General features: G+C 48.6%; 1 protein-coding gene across 1 annotated transcript in view; it reads right to left on the bottom strand.

Annotated features, from left to right (window-relative positions):
* Nucleotides 1–13576, bottom strand: part of EIF1B (eukaryotic translation initiation factor 1B) — a 35208-nt gene extending 21632 nt beyond the window's left edge. The window contains exon 1 of the mRNA XM_069730112.1: nt 13313–13576. Coding sequence (XP_069586213.1) covers nt 13313–13343 — 31 coding nt within the window. The 5' untranslated portion in view covers nt 13344–13576. The remainder of the gene's footprint in view (nt 1–13312) is intronic.
* Nucleotides 13577–24475: the final 10899 nt, after the last annotated feature.

Below are 24475 nucleotides of genomic sequence, written 5' to 3'. Positions count from 1 at the left end.
AATCCCGTCCCCCCACATTACAACACACAGCACTTTCTTTCTATGTAATTGAACCACTTCAGCCAAGGTAAACGTACATTTAATTGCATAATCACCAGCAGCGTTAGATATCAATGAGCATGCCGAGCGTTAGCTGGCTGGAAACAGCTAGTATACCCATAAAATGCTCCGAGAGCTTCCAATCTAAGACAGACATTTACAAGTCACACCCAGAACTTTTCAGCGCAGTGACTGGAGCAAGATCAGCGACACCAAGAAACCAGTGACCAGCACTTCCCACCATGCAAAGGGCATCTCAAACATCAGTTACAAGATATTTTTATAATAGAAAAGTTACTGTAACAATGGCAGCAGATGTTTAACCCCTTACTGACATGAGATGGGATAGATCGTACGTCCGGTGTCCGTATCCCTCACTTTGATGTGGACTCCAGCGGCGAGACCACCCTAAAGCCGGGACATGTCAGCTGTTCAAAACAACCAACATGTGCCCGCAATAGCAGCAGATCGCATTGCGATCCACCTGCGGCTATTAACTAGTTAAATGCCGCTGTCAAACTGACAGCGGAATTTTAAAAAAGTGCTTCCAGCCAGAAATGCGCTCACAGGTGACCCACGTCACGTGATCACGGTCACCGGTGTGTTGGCATGACAGCCAGGAGGTCTCCTTGAGACCTATGGTTATTGATGACAGATTGCTGTGAGCGCCACCCTGGGGTCAGTGGTCATAGCAAGTCTGCAATTCAGCTACATAGAGGCAATCTGAGCATCGCATAGGCAGCATGAATAGTAAAAAGTTGGTCACACAGGGTTAATAGCAGCATTAACCGGGTGCGTTACACCACGGTCAACGCTGCCATTAACCCTGTGAGCGCTGACTGGAGGGGAGTATGGAGCGGCCATTTTTCCACTGGACTGCCTGTCGCTGATTGGTCGCGGCAGCCATGACAGGCAGCTGGCGAGACCAATCTGCGACTTGGATTCCATGACAGAGGCCGCGACCAATGAATATCCATGACAGACGAAGTGACCCTTAGACAAAATATATATTAACTATATAATTGTCTAAAGGTACCGTCACACTCAGCAACTTTCCAACGATCACGACCAGCGATACGACCTGGCAGTGATCGTTGAAAGTCCTTGTGTGGTTGCTGGAGAACTGTCACAGACAGGGCCACGCTTACTAACCCGATGTTTACCCTGGTTACCATTGTAAATGTATAAAAAAAAAAAAAAAAAAAAAAAAGCCACATACTCGCATTCCGGTGCCCATCACGTCCCCGGCATCTGCTTCCCTGCACTCCTCCTGCATCCTGTGTAAGCGCCGGCTGTAAAGCAGAGCGGTGACAACCGCTGTGCTCTGCTTTACGGCCGGCGCAGACAGGATGCAGGAGTATGTGGCTTTTTTTTTTTTTTTTATACATTTACAATGGTAACCAGGGTAAACATTGGGTTACTAAGCGCGGCCCTGTGCATAGTAACCCAATATTTACCCTGGTTACCAGTGAACACATCGCAGGATCGGCGTCACACGCCGATTCAGCGATGTCAGCAGGTGATCCAGCGACGAAATAAAGTTCCGGCCTTCTAGCTACGACCAGCGATGTCACAGCAGGATCCAGATCGCTGCTGCGTGTCAAACACAACGATATTGCTATCCAGGATGCTGCAACGTCACGGATCGCTATCGTTGTAATGTTGTTCAGTGTGAAGGTACCTTAAGGGTCACTTCTGTCTTTGTCACAGATACTCATTGGTCACAGCCTGTGTCATGGAATCCAAGTCGCTGACTGGTCGTGGCAAAACGCCCACGACCAATCAGCGACACCCGCAGTCTGGCGGCAATATGGCCGCTCTTTCCTCCCAGCAGTCAGTCAGTGCCTGCTCCATACTCCCCTCCAGTCAGCCCTCACAGGGTTAATACCAGCATTACCGGACTGTGGTGTAATGCACTCTGGTTACGCAGCTATTAAGCCTGTGTGCCCAACTTTTTACTATTGATGCTGCGTATGCAGCATCAATAGTAAAACGATCTAATGTTAAAAATAAATTAAAAAAAAAAAAAAAAAAAAAAAAATATGTTATTCTCACCCTCCGCCGTCCTGTCCTCGGCACTGCAAGCAGCAGGTTCCGCTTCCAGAGATGCTACGGGAGAAGGACCTTCCATTGCGTCACGGTCATGTGACGTCATCACAGGCCCTGCGTTCATACTAATCCTGGGACCGGAAGCTGCTGGGTGCACCGCACACAAGCACCGGAACTACAACAGGCTCTTCGGATGGTGAGTATATGTTTCTTTTTTTTTTATTTTGTAACCTGTTACATACGTGCCTGGGCAATATACTACATGGACATGCATATTCTAGAATACCCGATGCGTTCGTATCGGGCCACTATCCATCTCTTCTAATCACCCCCTTTCACCCCAATCAACATAAAAAAAAAATAAAAAAAAGACAAAAAACAAATTTTATTGGCACAAAAATTAACACACAATTAAAAGCACTATAGTGCTTGCAATCCTACATGGTACAAAATAGCTACAAAACATCCATATTACAGCCTGGGGCACAGATACAAACTTAATCTGTATACCATATATGATTTAGAAGTGCCCTGCCTAATGGCTCATGGGGAGTCCAAATACATGTAGACACTGATAGTCAGAACCATACAAGACTAAACAAAACACCATAAGCAGATACAAACCAGCGTTTGGAAGGCGCGTATCGCCTCCCAAATGAGGCTTCGTCAGGGGAAATACTTCCCCTGACGAAGCCTCATTTGGGAGGCGATACGCGTGGGGCCAAGTGCTTGTTTTATCCTCGGACATCCCTCAGCCTTATCGCTTCAAAACGCTGGTTTGTATCTGCTTATGGCGTTTTGTTTAGTCTTGTATGGTTCTGACTATCAGTGTCTACATGTATTTGGACTCCCCATGAGCCATTAGGCAGGGCACTTCTAAATCATATATGGTATACAGATTATTAAGTTTGTATCTGTGCCCCAGGCTGTAATATGGATGTTTTGTAGCTATTTTGTACCATGTAGGATTGCAAGCACTATAGTGCTTTTAATTGTGTTTTTATTTTTGTGCCAATAAAATTTGTATTTTGTGACAATGTATTACCATGCAATAACGTGTGATCAAAAGAACGTATCTGCACAAAAGCGGTATAATTAAAAAGTCAGCTAGTCACACAAAAAGCCCTCACCTGACCCAAGATCACGAAAAATGAGGATGCTACGAGTAACGAAAAGTTAGAATTTTTTTTTTTCTTACCACTTAATAAAAGAACCTAGATGTGTTTGGTGTCTATGAACTCGTAATGACCTGGAGAATCATAATGGCAGATCAGTTTTAGCATTTAGTGAACTTCGCAAAAAAAGCCAAACAAAAAACAAGTGTGGGATTGCACTTTTTTTTGCAATTTCATCGCACTTGGAATTTTTTCCCCTTTTTGTTACACGACATGGTAAAACCAATGTTTCAAAAACTACAACTCGTCCTGCAAAAATCCCTCACATGGCCATATTGACGGGGAAAAAAAAAAAAAAAGAAAAACTGAAAAAAAGTGTTTGTCATGAAGGGGTTAAAAGACTGCTCAGAGCTTTTGAGCAAGTGGTGTACCATCATTTCCACAACCAACTTTCATAGCTCTTAATGGAGAAATTGCCCAGACCTGGGGTTGCTCAAAACTATTAGAAAATTAGCAATTGAAGCTCTTGATCAAAATGAGGCTCTTAAGATTCAAGAGGCAATTTAGGTTTCTTAACCCCTTTATCCCCAAGGGTGGTTTGCACGTTAATGACCGAGCCAATTTTTACAATTCTGACCACTGTCCCTTTATGAGGTTATAACTCTGGAACGCTTCAACAGATCCCAGTGATTCTGACATTGTTTTCTCGTGACATACTGTACTTCATGATAGTGGTAAAATTTTTGATATTACCTGCGTTTATGAAAAACGGAAGTTTGGTGAAAATTTTCGCAATTTTCCAACTTTGAATTTTTATGCAATTAAATCACAGAGATGTCACAAAATACTTAATAAGTAACATTTCCCACATGTCTACTTTACATCAGCACAATTTTGGAACCAAATTTTTTTTTGTTAGGTAGTTATAATCGTTAAAAGTGGACCAGCAATTTCTCATTTTTACAACACCATTTTTTTTTTTTTTTTAAAGACCACATCTCATTTGAAGTCATTTTGAGGGGTCTATATGAGAAATAACCAAGTGTGACACCATTCTAAAAACAGCACCCCTCAAGGTGCTCAAAAAGTTTAACCCTCCAGGTGTTCACAGGAATTTTTGGAATGTTTAAATAAAATGAACATTAACTTTTTCACAAAAAATTTACTTCAGCTCCAATTTGTTTTATTTTACCAAGGGTAACAAAAGAAAATGGACCCCAAAGGTTGTTGTACAATTTGTCCTGAGTACACTGATACCCCACATGTGGCGGTAAAACACTGTTTCGGCGCACAGAGCTCGGAAGCGAAGGAGACACCATTTTGGAAAGTAGACCCCCTAAGGCAGGGGTCCCCAACTCCAGTCCTCAAGGCCCACCAACAGGTCATGTTTTCAGGATTTCCTTTGCATTGCACAGGTGATGCAATTATTACCTGGGCAAGACTAAGGAAATCCTGAAAACATGACATGTTGGTGGGCCTTGAGGACTGGAGTTGGGGACCCCTGCCCTAAGGAACTTATCTAGATGTGTGGTGAGCACTTTGACCCACCAAGTGCTTTACAGAAGTTTATAATGCAGAGCCATAAAAAAAAAAACCAAAAAAACAAACAAAAACAAAAAAAAAAAATGATCTTTTCACCCCCAATTTTTTATTTTCCCATGGGTGAGAAGAAATTGGACCTCAAACGTTGTAAAATTTGTCTTGAGTATGCCGATACCCCACATGACATGTGGGGGTAAACCACTGTTTGGGCGCATAGCAGAGCTCGGAAGGGAAGGAGCGCCATTTGACTTTTCAATGCAAAATTGACTGGAATTGAGATGGGACGCCATGTTGCGTTTGGAGAGCCACTGATGTGCCTAAACATTGAAACCCCCCACAAGTGACACCATTTTGGAAAGTAGACCCCCTAAGGAACTCATCTAAGTGTGTTGTGAGAGCTTTGAACCCTCAAGTGTTTCACTACAGTTTATAACAGAGCCGTGAAAATAAAAAATAATTTTTTCCCCACAAAATTATTTTTTAGCCCCAGTTTTGTATTTTCCCAAGGGTAACAGGAGAAATTGGACCCTAGAAGTTGTTGTCCAATGTGTCCCGAGTACGCTGATACCCCATATGTGGGGGGAACCCCTGTGTGGGCACACGGGAGAGCTCGGAAGGGAAGGAGCACTGTTTTACTTTTTCAACACAGAATTAGCTGGAATTGAGATCGGACCCCATGTCGCGTTTGGAGAGCCCTTGATGTGCCTAAACAGTGGAAACCCCCCAATTATAACTGAAACCCTAATCCAAACACACCCCTAACCCTAATCCCAATGGTAACCCTTAACACACCCCTAATCCCAACCGTCAATGTAATCCAAACCCTAACCCTAACTTTAGCCCCAACCCTAACCGAAAATGGAAATAAATACATTTAAAAATTTTTAATTTTTCCCTAACTAATGGGGTGATGAATGGGAGTTTGATTTACCTTTATAGCAGGTTATTTAGTGGATTTTTATGATTGTCAGCCGTCACAGAGACACTAACACTTACCACCAGTCACATGCCATGTCCCCAGGAACTGTGCTGTCCTGAAGTGTCCTCAGACAATGTTTTGGGGAACGCTCAAGGCACCTCCACCAGGTGGGAGGCGACTGCAACATTGCAAGTTTGCTCATAACACTTAGTTCCCAGGTACCAGTGTTTGTATTCCCATATACCTGCCCAGCCATGCCCACCTGTACTTGACAAGTCTACCATCCCAGGCCACTCCTGCCTACTGCCCTGGGGTCAGCTGCCATCTACCTGATATTAGTCGTGGTGTAGCACCTGGTCCTGCCTTACTAGTTACTCCTCGTATTGCAGTAATCGGCAACCACCGTGCAGAGGTTGGACTTTTAGGCACCTAGTGACAACCCTCCAGGATTTCCTCAGATCACGTCACAGCAGTTCCACCACCCAGTCTCTTACATACTGCAACTAACAATGCTTTAAACACAAGTACAATTAAATGGAATCTGTCACCCCAAAATCCGCCTATAAGCTAAGGCCATCAGCATCAGGGGCTTCTCTACAGCATTCTGTAATGCTGTAGATAAGCCCCCCCATGTAACCTGAAAGAAGAAAAAGTTAGATTATAGTCACCCAGGGGCGGTCCGGGCCCAGCGCCTCCCATCTTCATATGATGATGTACTCTTTGCTTCTTGCCGCTGCTCTGGTACAGGTGTACTTTTTCTGCCTTGAGGGTACTGCAGTGCGCAGGCATCGGGCTGCTGACCTTTCCCAGCGCACTGCAGTACTTTGCTCTGCCCTCAACATGGCAGATAAGTACGCCTGCGCAAGAGCCGCGGCAGGAAGAAAAGGACATCGTATGAAGATGGGAGGCGCTGGACCCAGACTCCCATCGGACCGGACCCACCCATGGGTGAGTATCCAACTTGTTTTTCTTCTATATCTATATACATACAGAGGATTTAACTCCTGGCATTTTCATAATTATGTGGAAGAACTTGCTGTTTTGCTTGTCCCAAAGAGTTGGCTTAAGGTACCGTCACACTGAACGATATCGCTAGCGATCCGTGACGTTGCAGCGTCCTGGCTAGCGATATCGTTCAGTTTGACAGGCAGCAGCGATCAGGATCCTGCTGTGACATCGTTGGTTGGAGCAGAAAGTCCAGAACTTTATTTTGTCGCTGGACTTCCCGCAGACATCGCTGAATCGGCGTGTGTGACGCCGATTCAGCGATGTCTTCACTGGTAACCAGGGTAAACATCGGGTTACTAAGCGTAGGGCCGCGCTTAGTAACCCAATGTTTACCCTGGTTACCAGTGTAAACGTAAAAAAAAAAAACAACACACCTTCCGCTGTCTGTCCTCTGGCGCTGTGCTTCTCTGCACGGTCAGCGCCGGCCAGCCGGAAAGCAGAGCACAGCGGTGACGTCACCGCTGTGCTTTCCGGCTGGCGCTCACAGTCAGTGCAGAGAAGCAGAGCGCCGGGGGACAGACACCGGAAGGTAAGCATGTAGTGTTTGGTTTTTTTACGTTTATGCTGGTAACCAGGGTAAACATCGGGTTACTACGCGTGGCCCTGCGCTTAGTAACCCGATGTTTACCCTGGTTACCAGGGGACCGGCATCGTTGGTCGCTGGAGAGCTGTCTGTGTGACAGCTCTCCAGCGACGCTGCAGCGATCGGGATCGTTGTCTAGATCGCTGCAGCGTCGCTTAATGTGACGGTACCTTTAATCAGATTGCATTGCTACTTCAGTCAAACGGAGAGACACTGCCATTACAAAATAAAATTCTTCTGGCAGCCATTTGTGGACCCAAGTCATCATAAATTGCTGGATGATCAAATGCTTATAAGGAAAAGCTCTGACTAAATTAGCAGTTATACATTATCCTTTGATCAGCGCCTGTATGTAGCAGAGCCAAATTGGGTTATGGCAGTTTCTAGACTATTGAAATGTGCCAAATGTAAAAAAAAAAAAACCCACCCCAAACAAATTTTATATCACCATGTTCAGAATTTCCCGATCCAACGATAGAAAAATCTGTAAACGGCGTAGCAAGAAAAAAAAAAAAAAATCCAAAACAGTTGTGGAATTGCACTTTTTTGGCAATTTCACCGCACTTAGAATTTTATCTGTTTTCCAATACACGATATAGTAAAACCAATCGAGTCATTCAAAAGTACAACTAGTCCCACAAAAAACAAGACCTCACACTGCCATATTGGTGTAAAAATAATAATTAAAAAAAAAATTTGTGGCTCTGGGAAGAAGGGGAGCAAAAAACAAGAATGGCCGCCATCTGTCATGAAGGGGTTAATCATTTTTATGTTTTTGCGCTTACATTCCACTATGTAATGAATAAAATTTGCAACTGAAATATTTACAATGCAGAGGCAGGGTCTGTCAGGGCTGGGGGTGTAGATTCAGCTAATGTGGTGACAACCAGTGCCTGGGGATATTTCCAGGCATGTTTACAGCCACAGCTCTATACACTCCAAGTGGTGACTAAACAGCTCTGCCCATGACTGAAACAGAATGCTGCTGGGGAGAATAAAGTTACCATATTTTTGGACTATAAGACACCCCAAATTTTCAAATGAAAATAGGGAACAAAAATTATAATGCGTCAAATGGGGGGTTTGTCTTACAGTCCAAATTCAGCTTACCTGGTAAGGGTGTTGGGGTTTGCAGAGACCTCAATCTGCACATGCACCACCTTGGGTGGCCATTTTCATGGAGGCCACCGCATTGATGCAGTGGAAGTGCGGGGGCTCAAGCCCATCAAAGTCAGCAGAGTCCCTACACCACCAAATACTACCGCACCAGCCTGGTATGGGAGTCAGATCATTGTCCTATAGCCCGTCTACCCATCAGAATTGCAGGATTCCTGCTGCCACCACACAAAGACATGACATTTAGGCTGTGTTCACACGTTGCAGGTTTTTTGTGTTTTTTTCGCTATAAAAATGTGCAAAAAAGCATACATTATGCATCCCATCATTTAGAATGCATTCTGCATTTTTTGTGCATATAATGCGTTTTTTCCATGAAAAAAAAAAAATGCAGCATGTTCATTAATTTTGCAGCGAGAAAATCTGAACGTGTACACATAGCCTTAGCAAATAGATTTGGTAAATAGTAGTGATGAGCTAGTACTCGTTGCTCAGGTTTTCGGTGGTCTCCGACTATTTGTATTTGCAACTGCTCAGAGATTTAGTTTTTGTTAACCCAGCTGCATGATTTATGGCTGCTAGCCAGCCTGAGTACATGTGGTGGTTGCCTTGCTGCTAGGGAATCCCCACATGTATTCAAGCTATCAGCTGTAAATCATGCAGCTGAGGCAATGAAAACTAAATCTGAGCAGTTACAAATACTCGGAGACCACTCGAGCAACGAGTATACTTGCTCACCACTAGTAAATAGTTTAGATTATGGCACCAAGCAGATCAGGATTTAGGAGGAAAACTGCTTTTCCCTTCAGACCACCCCTTTGATAATCCCATAATAGCACAAGAACAGAAAAAATAAATACGGTAAATAAAAAATACTCACCCACATGCACCCAATAAACATACACTGATCCAGGAACGCAGGTTTGCATATTAAAGCGAACCAGTCACCAGGTTTGACCAACATGAGATACAATCAACACTTTTCAGGGCTGATACACAGCTTTCTATAATGCTGTATGTCTGCCCCCAAACTCAACCACAAGACAATAAAAGCTTATTATACTCACCTGCGGTCTGGTCCGGGGATGTCGCTGGTCCTTGTCAAGCCCCTCCATTCATGTGGATGACATGTCCTTACGTCATTCAGTCTGCCAAGCATCATGCAGGAGTGCTACTCTGCCCTTAACAAGGCAGAGCAAAGTACTGCAGTGCGCAGGGAATCTGACCTTTCCCAGCACCCTGCAGTACTTTGCTCTGCCCTCAACAGGGCAAAGTACGCCAGAGCATGAAGACAAGACAACGTCATTGTAAGATGGGAGGCCCCGGACCATGACGCCCATCGGACCGGACTGCATCGGGACTGCCCCTGGGCGAGTATAAATCAACTTTTTTCCCCTCATCTTTCAGGATACATCGGGGGCTTATCTACAGCATTACAGAATGCTGTAGATAAGCCCCTGATGCCAGTGGGCTTAACTCACCTTCCATTTTGGGGGGTGACAGGTTTCCTTTAAGTACAGCCACCTGGGCCCATTAGGGTTTACTTTAAATATAATTAGGTGGCAAGCCCTTTAAAGGGAACCTGCCCCCTTCCCAGGGGTTTTTAACTAAAAGCCACCTTGTGCAGCACTAATGCTGCATTCTGTCAAGGTGGCTTTTAGTTTTGGTCCCTGCCAATGCTGCAATAATCGCTTTTATAGTGTGTCCCTCATACCTTGAATTTGTCAGGGGGGCAGGTCTTTCCCCCTGACAGACGCACCACAGCCATCACTCAGGGCCTCCGTGCGCCACCTCTTCCTTCATTAGCGTTCAAGGCGCCTGCGCTGTATGTTTTTTTCCAGGCATGCGCAGTTGCGCTGCCCTTCGAACTTACAGCACAGGGGACGCTAATGAAGGAAGAGGAGGCGGCCCTGAGTGACAGCTGTGGTGTGTCTTTCCGGGGGGGTTTAGACCTGCCCCCTGACAAATTCGAGGTATGAGGGGCACATTATAAAAGCTATTATTGCAGCTTGGCAGGGACCAGAACTAAAGGAGTCACCTTGACAGAACGCAGCATTAGTGCTGCACAAAGTGGCTTTTAGTTAAAAACACCTGGGGGGGGGGGGGACCGGTTCCCTTTAAGCCATGACAGATCACCATGAATCATTGGCCAGTGATCAAACAAGACTTCTGATCGTATTGGCCCCAAATCAACATGACAAGATCCACGGAGCCTGTACCGACGACTTGTACAGTGGCCAGAGATGGCTGCATCTTGTGATTGTATCAGATCCAGGCAGTATACACATCCCTCTATACCTACCCCGGCCTCTCTGCCAGGGCTGTGAAGTCAGTAAGCCAAGTCACTGACTCCGACCCAACAGCACTGGTCACTACTGAGCAGGTACATATAGTGCAGCACAGATTCATCTCAAATAAGAGCCCAGATCCTTAGATTTGGAGTAGAACCGATAATACAATGCTTTTTTCAAGTTATGGAAACATTTAGGCTATGTGCACACGATGGGGAATAGGCGCAGATCCGTTCAGTGCAAACTCCACCTGCCCGGCGCTTGAAAGCCCCTCCCAGCACACGACATCCTCTCCACACTCTTCCCCGTAACTGCCCCAGCCTCTCCCTGCACAGCACAGCCTCTCCACACTCTTCCCCGCACCTGCCCCAGCCTCTCAGCACCTACCCCTGCACACGACAGCCTCTCCACACTCCTCCCCGTAACTGCCCCAGCCTCTCCCTGCGCACCACAGCCTCTCCACACTCCTCCCCGTACGTGCCCCAGCCTCTCAGCACCTACCCCTGAGCACCACAGCCTCTCCACACTCCTCCCAGCACCTGCCCCAGCCTCTCAGCACCTACCCCTGCCCACCACAGCCTCTCCACACTCCTCCCAGCACCTGCCCCAGCCTCTCAGCACCTACCCCTGCCCACCACAGCCTCTCCACACTCCTCCCAGCACCTGCCCCAGCCTCTCAGCACCTACCCCTGCGCACCACAGCCTCTCCACACTCCTCCCAGCACCTGCCCCATCCTCTCAGCACCTACCCCTGCCCACCACAGCCTCTCCACACTCCTCCCAGCACCTGCCCCAGCCTCTCAGCACCTACCCCTGCCCACCACAGCCTCTCCACACTCCTCCCAGCACCTGCCCCAGCCTCTCAGCACCTACCCCTGCCCACCACAGCCTCTCCACACTCCTCCCAGCACCTGCCCCAGCCTCTCAGCACCTACCCCTGCCCACCACAGCCTCTCCACACTCCTCCCAGCACCTACCCCTGCACACCACAGCCTCTCCACACTCCTCCCCGTAACTGCCCCAGCCTCTCAGCACCTACCCCTGCGCACCACAGCCTCTCCACACTCCTCCCCGTAACTGCCCCAGCCTCTCAGCACCTACCCCTGCGCACCACAGCCTCTCCACACTCCTCCCCGTAACTGCCCCAGCCTCTCAGCACCTACCCCTGCCCACCACAGCCTCTCCACACTCCTCCCCGAACCTGCCCCAGCCTCTCAGCACCTACCCCTGCCCACCACAGCCTCTCCACACTCCTCCCAGCACCTGCTCCAGCCTCTCAGCACCTACCTCTGCCCACCACACTCCTCCCCGTAACTGCCCCAGCCTCTCAGTACCTACCCCTGCGCACCACAGCCTCTCCACACTCCTCCCCGTAACTGCCCCAGCCTCTCAGCACCTACCCCTGCCCACCACAGCCTCTCCACTCCTCCCTGAACCTGCCCCAGCCTCTCAGCACCTACCCCTGCGCACCACAGCCTCTCCACACTCCTCCCCGTACCTGCCCCAGCCTCTCAGCACCTACCCCTGCCCACCACAGCCTCTCCACACTCCTCCCCGAACCTGCCCCAGCCTCTCAGCACCTACCCCTGCGCACCACAGCCTCTCCACACTCCTCCCCGTACCTGCCCCAGCCTCTCAGCACCTACCCCTGCCCACCACAGCCTCTCCACACTCCTCCCAGCACCTGCCCCAGCCTCTCAGCACCTAACCCTGCGCACCACAGCCTCTCCACACTCCTCCCCGTTACTGCCCCAGCCTCTCAGCACCTACCCCTGCCCACCACAGCCTCTCCACACTCCTTCCTGTACCTGCCCCAGCCTCTCAGCACCTACCCCTGCCCACCACAGCCTCTCCACACTCCTTCCTGTACCTGCCCCAGCCTCTCAGCACCTACCCCTGCGCACCACAGCCTCTCCACACTCCTCCCCGTACCTGCCCCAGCCTCTCAGCACCTACCCCTGCCCACCACAGCCTCTCCACACTCCTCCCCGAACCTGCCCCAGCCTCTCAGCACCTAACCCTGCGCACCACAGCCTCTCCACACTCCTCCCCGTTACTGCCCCAGCCTCTCAGCACCTACCCCTGCCCACCACAGCCTCTCCACACTCCTTCCTGTACCTGCCCCAGCCTCTCAGCACCTACCCCTGCCCACCACAGCCTCTCCACACTCCTTCCTGTACCTGCCCCAGCCTCTCAGCACCTACCCCTGCGCACCACAGCCTCTCCACACTCCTCCCCGAACCTGCCCCAGCCTCTCAGCACCTACCCCTGCGCACCACAGCCTCTCCACACTCCTCCCCGTACCTGCCCCAGCCTCTCAGCACCTACCCCTGCGCACCACAGCCTCTCCACACTCCTTCCTGTACCTGCCCCAGCGCACCCCTCCCTGTACAGAAAATGGCAGGTGTCACTTTCCTCCCCACACAGGACTCCCACGGCGCCCTGTACAGCAGCCAGAAGGATGGGTGGTCCTCCGGCTTGTAGACCCCTAGCCATCGCCTAACAGATAAGAGGCGACATCTCGGCGCCTCCTGACAACATGTCGCCATTTTGTAGTTGGAGACAAAGATGGTGTGAGGTGAAGCCGCGATAAGGGGGAGACAGAAGCTTCTTTGCCGGGCCTACAGCACAGTCGCCGTGAACTACTCACCGAAAGAGTTGAGGTTCTGGATAGAGGACATGCGATACTATTACGTGCACGGAGTGCAGAGGAAAAGGCTGGCGGCGGCCGGAGCGGCGATGAAGAGCGGAGCAGTGCTGATGTGGAGAGCGCGGGCCGGACACTGCGCGGGCACAAGGACTATAAATGGTCGGGAGCGGAGCAGGGATGCCGGGACACGGACTGACGAGTGGCGCCTGGAGACGAGGCCTACAAAAGCCTAAACCTGCTCGCTTAAGCGCTTTGCAGTCTAGAACAAAATGGCCGTGTTGCGGCTTTTTAGCTGCTTGCTTAGCCACCGGTCACGTGTTATACACGCCCTGATGTGATATCATGGGAGTTGTAGTTCCTAGTAGTCTACGTGTAGAGGGACTTGAGGGAGGCGGATGCAGGAGTTAACTACAGATCCCAGAATGCAGTGCTCTAAATCGATAGACGCGGCTGGTTGTACTGAGAGGAGGAGGGAATGGGTGTGAGCTACTGAGTCTGACGGGTGGAGGAGGGGTTCCCCTGTTTACCTCAGTTGTGTTCTTCTGAGGGGCGTGTTGGGTGTAGTAGTCGGGGTTGGTCGCCATTTTCCCTCAGTGGGTGGGTGCTGCTGCTGCATCGCTTTTAATTTAAAGGGAACCTGTCACCCCGGTTTTTCAGTATGAGATAAAAAATACTGTTAAATAGGGCCTGAGCTGTGCATTACTATAGTGTATTTTGTGTACCCTGATTCCACCCCTAAGCTGCCGAAATACCTTACCAAAGTCGCCGTTTTCGCCTGTCAATCAGGCTGGTCAGGTCAGATGGGCGTGGCGACATCGCTGGTTCTTCCCCCAGATCTTGCATATATTTCCGTTGGCGTAGTGGTTTGCGCATGCCCATCTTCTGAATCCACTGGGCAGGATAAGAAAAAACGAGCGATTGGCGCTATTTCCCTGGTGATCTGTGGGGGCAGCCATCTTCCTGAGGCCGCGCGTGCGCATATGGAGTCCTCTGCTGCCCGGGGCTTCAGGAAAATGGCCGCGGGATGCCGCGCGTGCGCAGATGGAGATTGCGGCGGCCATTTTCCTGAAGTTGAGATGCGAACTCGGCTTCAGGAAAATGGCTGCCGCGATCTCCATCTGCGCACGCGCGGCATACTGCGGCCATTTTCCTGAAGCCCCGGGCAGCAGAGGAGTCCATATGCGCACGCGCGGCCTCAGGAAGATGGCTGCCCCCACAGATCACCAGGGAAATAGCGCCGATCGCGCGTTTTTTCTTATCCTGCCCAGTGGATTCAGAAGATGGGCATGCGCAAACCACTACGCCAACGGAAATATATGCAAGATCTGGGGGAAGATACAGCGATGTCGCCACGCCCATCTGACCTGACCAGCCTGATTGACAGGCGAAAACGGCGACTTTGGTAAGTTATTTCGGCAGCATAGGTGGGGAATCAGGGTACACAAAATACACTATAGTAATGCACAGCTCAGGCCCTATTTAACAGTATTTTTATCTCGTACTGAAAAACCGGGGTGACAGGTTCCCTTTAAGGCTGGAGTCACACTAGCGAGTTTTACGGACGTATGAGTGCAGAAAATACGTCCGTAAAACACGCCTAACAAACGTCCCAATTATTCTCTATGCCCCTGCTCCTATCTGCCGTATTTTACTGATCAGTATTATACGGCTTTCTACGGCCGTAGAAAATCGCAGCATGCTGCGTTTGTCACCGTATTGCGCAAAAAAACCGCCAATGAAAGTCTATGGAAGCCAGAAAAATACGGATTACACACGGACCAGCAGTGTGACTTGCGAGAAATACGCAGCGGTGTTAGAGAGAAAAGCCGGTAATTCAGTGCGGTGTACAGTAAAATCACACTGACAGCTTACAGAAGAATAGGTAGAATAAATGTGTACACATAAAATAGGTATATATATATATATATATATTTCAGTGAGACACATATATGTATATATATTATTACTTCATACAGCGCTAGATAGCTTTAAAGCCGGTAATTCAATTACCGGCTTTTGCTATCTCCTTCCTAAACCCGACATGATATGAGACATGGTTTACATACAGTAAACCATGTCATATCCCCCTTTTTTTTGCATATTCCACACTACTAATGTCAGTAGTGTGTATGTGCAAAATTTGGCCGTTCTAGCTATTAAATTAAAGGGTTAAATGGCGGAAAAAATTGGCGTGGGCTCCCGCGCAATTTTCTCCGCCAGAGTAGTAAAGCCAGTGCCTGAGGGCAGATATTAATAGCCTGGAGAGGGTCCATGGTTATTGGCCCCCCCTGGCTAAAAACACCTGCGCCCAGCCACCCCAGAAAAGGCACATCTGGAAGATGCGCCTATTCTGGCACTTGGCCACTCTCTTCCCATTCCCGTGTAGCGGTGGGATATGGGGTAATGAAGGGTTAATGCCACCTTGCTATTGTAAGGTGACATTAAGGCAAATTAATAATGGAGAGGCGTCAATTATGACACCTATCCATTATTAATCCAATACTAGTAAAGGGTTAAAAAAAACACAACCACATTATTAAAAATTATTTTAATGAAATAAAAACAAAGGTTGTTGTAATATTTTATTCTACGCTCAATCCAATCACTGAAGACCCTCGATCTGTACCAAAAAAAATAATAAATCAACAATATCCATACCTTCCGCAGATCTGTAACGTCCAACGATGTAAATCCATCTGAAGGGGTTAAAATATTTTGCAGCCACGAACTGGGATGAACCTCCTGTAATATCCCACGATTCCCAGGAAGGCTTTAACTTGCTTCTTGGAAACTGGTTTTGGCCATGTTTGAATTGCCTCCACTTTACTGATTTGGGGTTTTATTTCTCCATGACCCACTATGTATCCAAGGTACTTAGCTTCTTCTTTACCCAATGCACACTTCTTCGGGTTTATTGTAAATCCGGCCTCTCTTATAGCATCAAACACCGCTTGGACTTTCTCCAGATGACTCTCCCAGTCCGGGCTAAAGATGACGATATCATCTAGGTACGCAGCAGCGTATGCCTTGTGGGGTGCAAGGACTCTATCCATAGCCCTTTGGAAGGTGGCCGGAGCTCCCTGTAGGCCAAATGGCATCCGGACATACTGGAAGCATCCATCTGGTGTAGAAAACGCCGTCTTCTCCTTGGCTTCCTGTGCCATGGGGATCTGCCAATACCCCTTCGTCAAATCCAAGGTGGTTATGTACCTGGCGGGCCCAAGCCTTTCGATGAGCTCATCAACTCGGGGCATGGGATATGCGTCGAACTTGGAGACCTCATTCAACTTCCTATAGTCGTTGCAAAATCTCCACTCCCCATCAGGTTTTGGGACCAGGACAATTGGGCTCGACCAACCGCTCTTGGATTCCTCAATGACTCCAAGCTTCAACACACGCTCCACTTCCTTGGAGACTATTTCTCGACGGGCCTCAGGAATTCTATAGGGCTTCACGTTCACACGCACATGGGGCTCTGTCAGGACCTCATGCTCTATGACCTTCGTGTACCCAGGCAACTCGGAAAACAGGTCCCTGTTTTTCTGGAGTAACTCCCGGCATTGCTGTTTCTGGGACTCCGATAGCGTCTCCGCTATAGTAACCGCTCCAACCTCATCTTCTGGGTTGCTTAACAACGATGGAGTTACTGTCGGCTCTCTATCTTGCCACGGCTTGATAAGGTTGACATGGTATACTTGGAATGGTTTCCGTCTTCCTGGTTGGTGAATTTTATAGTTTACTTCACCAAGTTTCTCGACAACCTCATATGGCCCTTGCCATTTGGCCAAGAACTTGCTTTCCACTGTCGGAACTAACACAAGAACTCGGTCTCCCGGATTGAATTGCCTCACTCTTGCAGACCGGTTGTAGACCCTGGCCTGAGCTTCTTGTGCTTGGAGAAGGTGTTCTTTCACGATAGGCATCACCTTTGCAATCCTCTGCTGCATCAGGGCCACATGCTCAATGACGCTTCTGTGGGGCGTGACTTCGGCTTCCCAGGTTTCCTTGGCTATATCCAGGAGTCCTCGTGGATGTCGGCCATACAGAAGCTCAAACGGTGAGAAACCTGTGGAGGCCTGTGGAACTTCACGAATGGAAAACATCAAATAGGGTAAGAGACAATCCCAGTCTCTACCGTCTTTCTCTATAGCTTTTCTCAGCATGCTCTTCAGTGTCTTGTTAAATCTCTCAACAAGGCCATCTGACTGGGGATGGTACACCGAGGTCCTCAACTGGGAGATTTTCAGGGCTTTGCATAGTTCCCTCATCACCTTGCTCATGAAAGGTGTCCCCTGGTCAGTCAGGATCTCCTTCGGCAGACCTGTCCGGGAAAAGACATGGACCAACTCGCGAGCTATACTCTTTGAAGAAGAATTTCTCAAGGGAATTGCCTCAGGATAGCGTGTGGCGCAGTCCAGGATGACTAATATATACTGATGGCCCCGGGCTGATTTAACTAAGGGACCGACCAAGTCCATGGCAATTCTCTCGAATGGCACCTCAATAATGGGCAGTGGCACAAGGGGGTTCCGGAAATGAGGAGTGGGAGCAGTTAGCTGACATATAGGGCAGGACCTGCAATAGTTCACTATTTCCCGGTGGCACCCAGGCCAATAGAACCTCTGCACAACCCGTTCCTGCGTTTTATTCCACCCCTAGGTGTCCACCCAAGATGTGTGAATGGGCCATGTCCAACACCTTCCGTCTATATGGACCCGGCACTACCAACTGCTCTACCAACTCCTCCCTTATTTTCGTGACCCGGTACAACAACTCCCTGCTCATTAGAAAATGGGGAAATCTTGTGTCTGCCCCCGGCTCCTGTACCACCCTCAATAACTGTGACATTATTAAAGGCTTCCCTCAGAGTGGGGTCCCTATGTTGGGCAGTCCCAAAATTTTCACCGGATACCTCTAACTCCAGAATGTCAGATGCAGGGGACACTTCCTCCTCATCTCCAGCCAGGACACAAAAAGGAAATCTGTCTGACTCGGGGTGTGGCACCACCCTTCCCGGGTTCACTGGTTCCCTACTCTTGCTAGGGAGCTCAGAACCTTTCCCCCACAAATCCCAAAACAAACAGAAATCCCGGCCAATAATTATAGGGTGCAACAAGTCCTGAACGACGCCGACTATGTGGGACTCCGTGCCACATGTCGTTTCAATGTTCACACTGGCCACAGGGTAGTCCTTTGCATCACCATGTATGCACCGCACTCCGACCTTCTTTCCCGGGAGCAGGTGGAGAGGAAAAGTGGCCCTCACCAGGGTCACTAGGCTCCCCGAGTCTAACAGTGCCGTTACTGCTTGACCGTTCACCTTCACGGGACATGCTTGAGGTCCCTCGTTGGGCGGAGAGTTCACACTGCAAGCTGGATACGCATAGTATGAACAACGGCGTCCCATGCTGCAGTCCATCTGCTCAGTGGTTTGGGAACAACGGGCAGCTATATGTCCTGGCTTGTGGCACCTCCAACAAATAATATCACCCGTGGGGACCTTGGGCACCACCTCCCCCGCCCTTTGTGACCTTGGACGCACCACCCCTTTTTGGGACTCAGCTGCCTTCTGGGATCCCCAGTACGGCATGGGCTGCCTCCCGAAGGAGCCTTCCAACCCTTGGTACCTCTCAACCAGTCCGATCAGCTCGTCGGCATTCTGGGGATCACCCTGGGCAACCCAAGACTGTATAGGCCTCGGGAGGGAATGGACAAACCGATCCATCATCACCCGTTCTACCATCTGTGCAGGCGCAGAGGATTCTGGCTGCAGCCATTTCTGGACCAGGTGCAACAGATCAAACATTTGGGAACGAGGTGGTTTGTCCCGGTGATAGCCCCAGGAGTGAACTCGCTGTGCCCTGACAGTCAGTGTCACCCCCAAACGTGCGAGAATCTCGGCTTTCAATTTGTGATACTCTTTGGCATCCTGCAAGGTCAAATCATAGTACGCCTTCTGGGGTTCTCCCGTCAGGTATGGCGCAAGTACCTCTGCCCACTGCTCTGGCGGAAGTTTTTCCCTCTCAGCAACCCTCTCAAACACCGTCAGGAAGGCCTCAACATCATCCCCGGGAGTCATTTTCTGCAACGCGCGTCTTACCGTTTTCCGGACGTGGGTGTCATCAGCCAAACCTGGGGTTGGGGCGCTCGCCTTGCCCTGGATGGCGGTTGCCAGAAGCTGCATCTGCTGCTGATGCTCCTGCTGGCTCTGCTGCATCTGCTGCCGTTGCTCCTGCTGGCTCTGCTGCATCTGCTGCTGGCTCTGTTGTAACTGCTGCCGTTGCTCCTGCTGGCTTTGTTGCATCTGCTGCCGTTGCTCCTGCTGGCTCTGTTGTATTTGCTGCATCAACAGCCTGTTGGTCTCTTGCTGCCTTTTCTCCTGCTGTGACTGCATCTGGACCAACTGTTTCAGCAGGTCCTCCATTTTCTCCGGCAATGCTTGCTGGCTTGCAACAGCCTTGACCCAGGACATTCAAAATAAACTCACGTCTCCGCTGGGAACGCTGCCCGCATTCTCCACCAATTGTAAGGATTTCACTCACTCAGCTGCGACGGCTGACACTCAGGAGACGTGTTCCTTTAAAGTTCACTGGGTTTATTGCTTCATAAACCATGTTGCAAACAACAGAAAACAAATAGCCTTTGGTTCAGGTAAAGAAAAACAAGTGTCCAGTTCATCCGCCTCAGTCCTGAAGCCGTAACACACTCAGGAGGGTTTCACCTCCACACATCTCTCCTGTGTAAAGGATTAGCCAGTCTTATAAAGAGCTAACCCCACCCAGTAACCCATCACATGATTAGCCATGTGGTCTGACATTACCACAGGTCCTGAAACACATATACAAGATTATGTGCAAGAAAGGAATACTCCGGGCTACATTACAGCAACCAGGCACTTATGTGGCACATACCTCCCATCGACTACAAACCCTTTAGCCATGCTACAATATATATATATATATATATATATATAGACAGTATATATGTTTGTTTTTGTTTTTTTTTTACACATGGATCCCTCGTATAGCCGTATGTTGGTTTTGCAAGCCTGCGAGAAAAACACGCAGTACGGATGCCATACGGATTACATATGGAGGATGCCATGCGCAAAAAACGCTGAAACACCCTGCCTACGGAGGAGCTAAGGACCACTCTTTTGGGGACTTTTCAGCGTATTACGGCCGTAATATACAGACCGTATTGTCTTACGCTGAGTGTGACTCCAGCCTAAGGCTGTGTGCGGATCTGCAGCAGAATTTTCCGCGCACACTGCAGATCCGCACTGTGATGTACAGCACAATGTAAATCAATGGGCCAAAAAAAAAAGCTGTGCAGAAAAATCAGTGCGGAATTGCTGCAGATTTCAAAGAAGTGCATGTCACTTCTCTTGTGTGGATTTGCAGCGTTTCTGCACACCTCTATGATAAAAATACGCAGTGGCAAAAGCCGCAGAAAATCCGCATCAATTCTGCATAAAAACCGCGGCTGCGGATTCCACCAGGAGATGCGGATTTTGTGCAGAAAATTCTGCACCTCTTTTTCTACGTGTGCACATAGCCTAACAGCTTCTAATATCTTATGTTTGACCATCAATGATTTGTTATTATTTTTGAGGGCATAACTAGTGACACTGGTATACATGACGTGTTCACACGTTCTCCGCCTCTTTACCACAGCAATAGTTTGTAATGACACTTATTTTTCTAGTTTTGCTATTCAAGCTGTATGAGGAGGGAGTGTTTGGCTTTTGAGGGACGAGTTGGGAGTTTCATGATCAGTTCTATGGGTCTCCTGAGGCCGGTTTCACACGTCAGTGGCTCCGGTACGTGAGGTGACAGTTTCCTCACGTACCGGAGCCACTGACACACGTAGACACATTAAAATCAATGCATCTGTGCAGATGTCATTGATTTTTTGCGGACCGTGTCTCCGTGTGCCAAACACGGAGACATGTCAGTGTTCCTGGGAGCGCACGTATTACACGGACCCATTAAAGTCAATGGGTCCGTGTAAAACACGTACCGCACACGGACGTTGTCCGTGTGCAGTCCGTGTGCCATGCCGGAGACAGCGCTGTGCCCCCCACTGGTGCTGAAGCCGCCATTCATATCTTCCCTGCAGCAGCGTTTGCTGTAGAGAAGATATGAATAATCGTGTTTAAAATAAAGATCCATGTCCCGACCCCCAGTGCGTCCCCCCCCCCGCTGTTCTTAAAATACTCACCCGGCTCCCTAGCTGGCTGGCGCTGCTTCCTGTCCTGGCCTCACCTTCTACTGTATGAGCGGTCACATGGGGCCCCCCATTACAATCATGAATATGCGGCTCCACCTCCCATGGGGGTGGAGCCGCATATTCATTACTGTAAATGAGCGGCCCCACATGACCGGTCATACAGTAGAAGGCTGTTCTGATTACTCATTTTGTGATACTTACCTTTATATGAAACATTTAAAATAAAATTTATTATTTTATGATATACATATTTTGTGTTTTTTTTGCTCCAATTTCTGATGTTTGGATTCATAGTTCCTGCACTGCTCCAAGAATCTCCTGACAGCGGGCGCCGGGCAGTGACGTCATCGCGCCCGCTGTCAGTGTCGGCGATGACAGACGCCGGTGTTGTGAGTTCTGTTTTTGGGCTCCCTCTGGTGGTTACTGATGGTACTGGGTGACTTGTCTGTCCTGGGTCTCTGGGTTCCACCTGTTCCATCAGGATATGGGAGTTTCCTATTTAACCTGGCTTTGCTGGCATTTCCTCGCCGGTTATCAATGTATCCAGTGTGTCTTGTTACCTCTGCTCCCTGCTCCCAGAACCTTCTGGTCAAGCTAAGTTTGGATTTTCCTGTTTTGGTGTTTTGCTTTATTTGGTTTTTTAGTCCAGCCTGCAGATATGTGATTCTTTGCTGCTGGTTGCTCTAGTGGGCTGAAATTGCTCCTCATGTACCATGAGTTGGCACATGAGTTCAAGTAATTTCAGGATGGTTTTTTGAAGGGTTTTTCGCTGACCGCGCAGTTCACTTTTGTATCCTCTGCTATCTAGCTTTAGCGGGCCTCATTTTGCTGAAACTGTTTTCATACTGCGTATGTGCTTTCCTCTCATTTCACCGTCATTATATGTGGGGGGCTGCTATTTCTGTGGGGTATTTCTCTGGAGGCAAGAGAGGTCTGTGTTTCTTCTAATAGGGGAAGTTAGATCTTCGGCTGGAGCGAGACGTCTAGGATCATCGTAGGCACGTTCCCCGGCTACTTTTATTTGTGTGTTAGGTTCAGGGTCGCGGTCAGCTCAGGTTCCATCGCCCTAGAGCTTGTTTGTATCTGTGCTTGTCCTTTAGTGATCCCCTGCCATTGGGATCATGACAGTATAACCGGCCCACAAAGTGTTAATTGTATTGGCTGAAGTAGGAGGATAAGTAGTCTGAGGAAGTTTTTTTTTTTTTTTTCTCTTTCCCTCAGAGTTTGCTGCCTAGCCTTATTGCAGCCTGGCTACTTCCTCCTCCTCTTAATCTTTGAATGGCTCTGATCCCAGCTGTTTATCATGGACGTCCAGAGTTTGGCTTCCAGCCTGAATAATCTTGCCGCTAAGGTTCAAAATATACAGGATTTTGTTGTACATGCTCCTATGTCTGAACCTAGAATTCCTGTCCCAGAGTTTTTTTCTGGAGATAGATCTCGTTTTCTGAATTTTAGGAACAATTGCAAGTTGTTTCTTTCTTTGAAATCTCGCTCCTCTGGAGACCCTGCTCAGCAAGTCAAGATTATTATATCTTTCCTGCGGGGTGACCCTCAGGATTGGGCATTTGCATTGGCACCAGGGGACCCTGCGTTGCTTAATGCGGATGCGTTTTTTCTGGCATTGGGTTTGCTCTATGAGGAACCTAATCAAGAGATTCAGGCTGAAAAAGCTTTGTTGGCCCTCTCTCAGGGGCAAGATGAAGCAGAAATTTATTGTCAAAAATTTCGGAAGTGGTCGGTGCTTACTCAGTGGAATGAGTGCGCCCTGGCTGCAAAGTTCAGAGATGGCCTTTCTGAGGCCATTAAAGATGTTATGGTGGGGTTCCCTGCGCTTACTGGTCTGAATGAGTCTATGACTATGACTATTCAGATTGATCGGCGTTTACGGGAGCGCAAACCTGTGCATCATTTGGCGGTGTCGTCTGAACCGTCACCTGAGATAATGCAATGTGATAGAATTCAGTCCAGAAGTGAACGGCAAAATTATAGGCGGAAAAAAAGGTTGTGCTTTTATTGTGGTGATTCAGCTCATGTTATATCAGCATGCTCTAAACGCACAAAAAAGGTTGATAAGTCTGTTGCCATTAGTACTTTACAGTCTAAGTTCATTCTGTCTGTGACTCTGATTTGTTCATTATCATCCATTTCCGTCGATGCCTATGTGGATTCAGGCGCTGCCCTGAGTCTTATGGATTGGTCATTTGCCAACCGCTGTGGGTTTAGTCTGGAGCCTCTGGAAGTCCCTATTCCTTTGAAGGGAATTGACTCTACACCTTTGGCTATGAATAAACCTCAGTACTGGACACAAGTGACCATGCGTATGACTCCTGTTCATCAGGAGGTGATTCGCTTCCTGGTACTGTATAATTTGCATGATGTCCTAGTGCTTGGTCTGCCATGGTTACAAACTCATAATCCAGTCCTTGACTGGAAATCGATGTCTGTGTTAAGCTGGGGTTGTCAGGGGGTTCATGATGATGCACCTCCGATTTCTATCGCTTCATCTACTCCTTCTGAGATTCCTGTGTTTTTGTCTGACTATCGGGATGTTTTTGAGGAGCCTAAGCTCAGTTCGCTTCCTCCTCACAGGGATTGCGATTGTGCTATAAATTTAATTCCAGGCAGTAAATTTCCTAAAGGTCGTTTGTTCAATCTGTCAGTGCCAGAGCATACTGCTATGCGGGATTATGTTAAGGAGTCCTTGGAAAAGGGACATATCCGTCCATCTTTGTCCCCTTTGGGAGCAGGTTTTTTTTTCGTGGCCAAAAAAGATGGTTCCTTGAGGCCTTGTATAGATTATCGTCTTTTGAATAAGATTACCGTAAAATATCAGTATCCTTTGCCATTGTTGACTGATTTGTTTGCTCGCATTAAGGGGGCTAAATGGTTCACTAAGATTGATCTTCGGGGTGCGTATAATCTTATACGAAT

The sequence above is a fragment of the Ranitomeya imitator genome, chromosome 6 (assembly GCF_032444005.1).
Source record: "Ranitomeya imitator isolate aRanImi1 chromosome 6, aRanImi1.pri, whole genome shotgun sequence".
In the NCBI taxonomy this organism is placed as follows: Eukaryota; Metazoa; Chordata; class Amphibia; order Anura; family Dendrobatidae; genus Ranitomeya; species Ranitomeya imitator.
The sequence above is the reverse complement of the archived record's forward strand: the minus strand, read 5'-3'. Positions and strand labels throughout refer to the sequence as shown.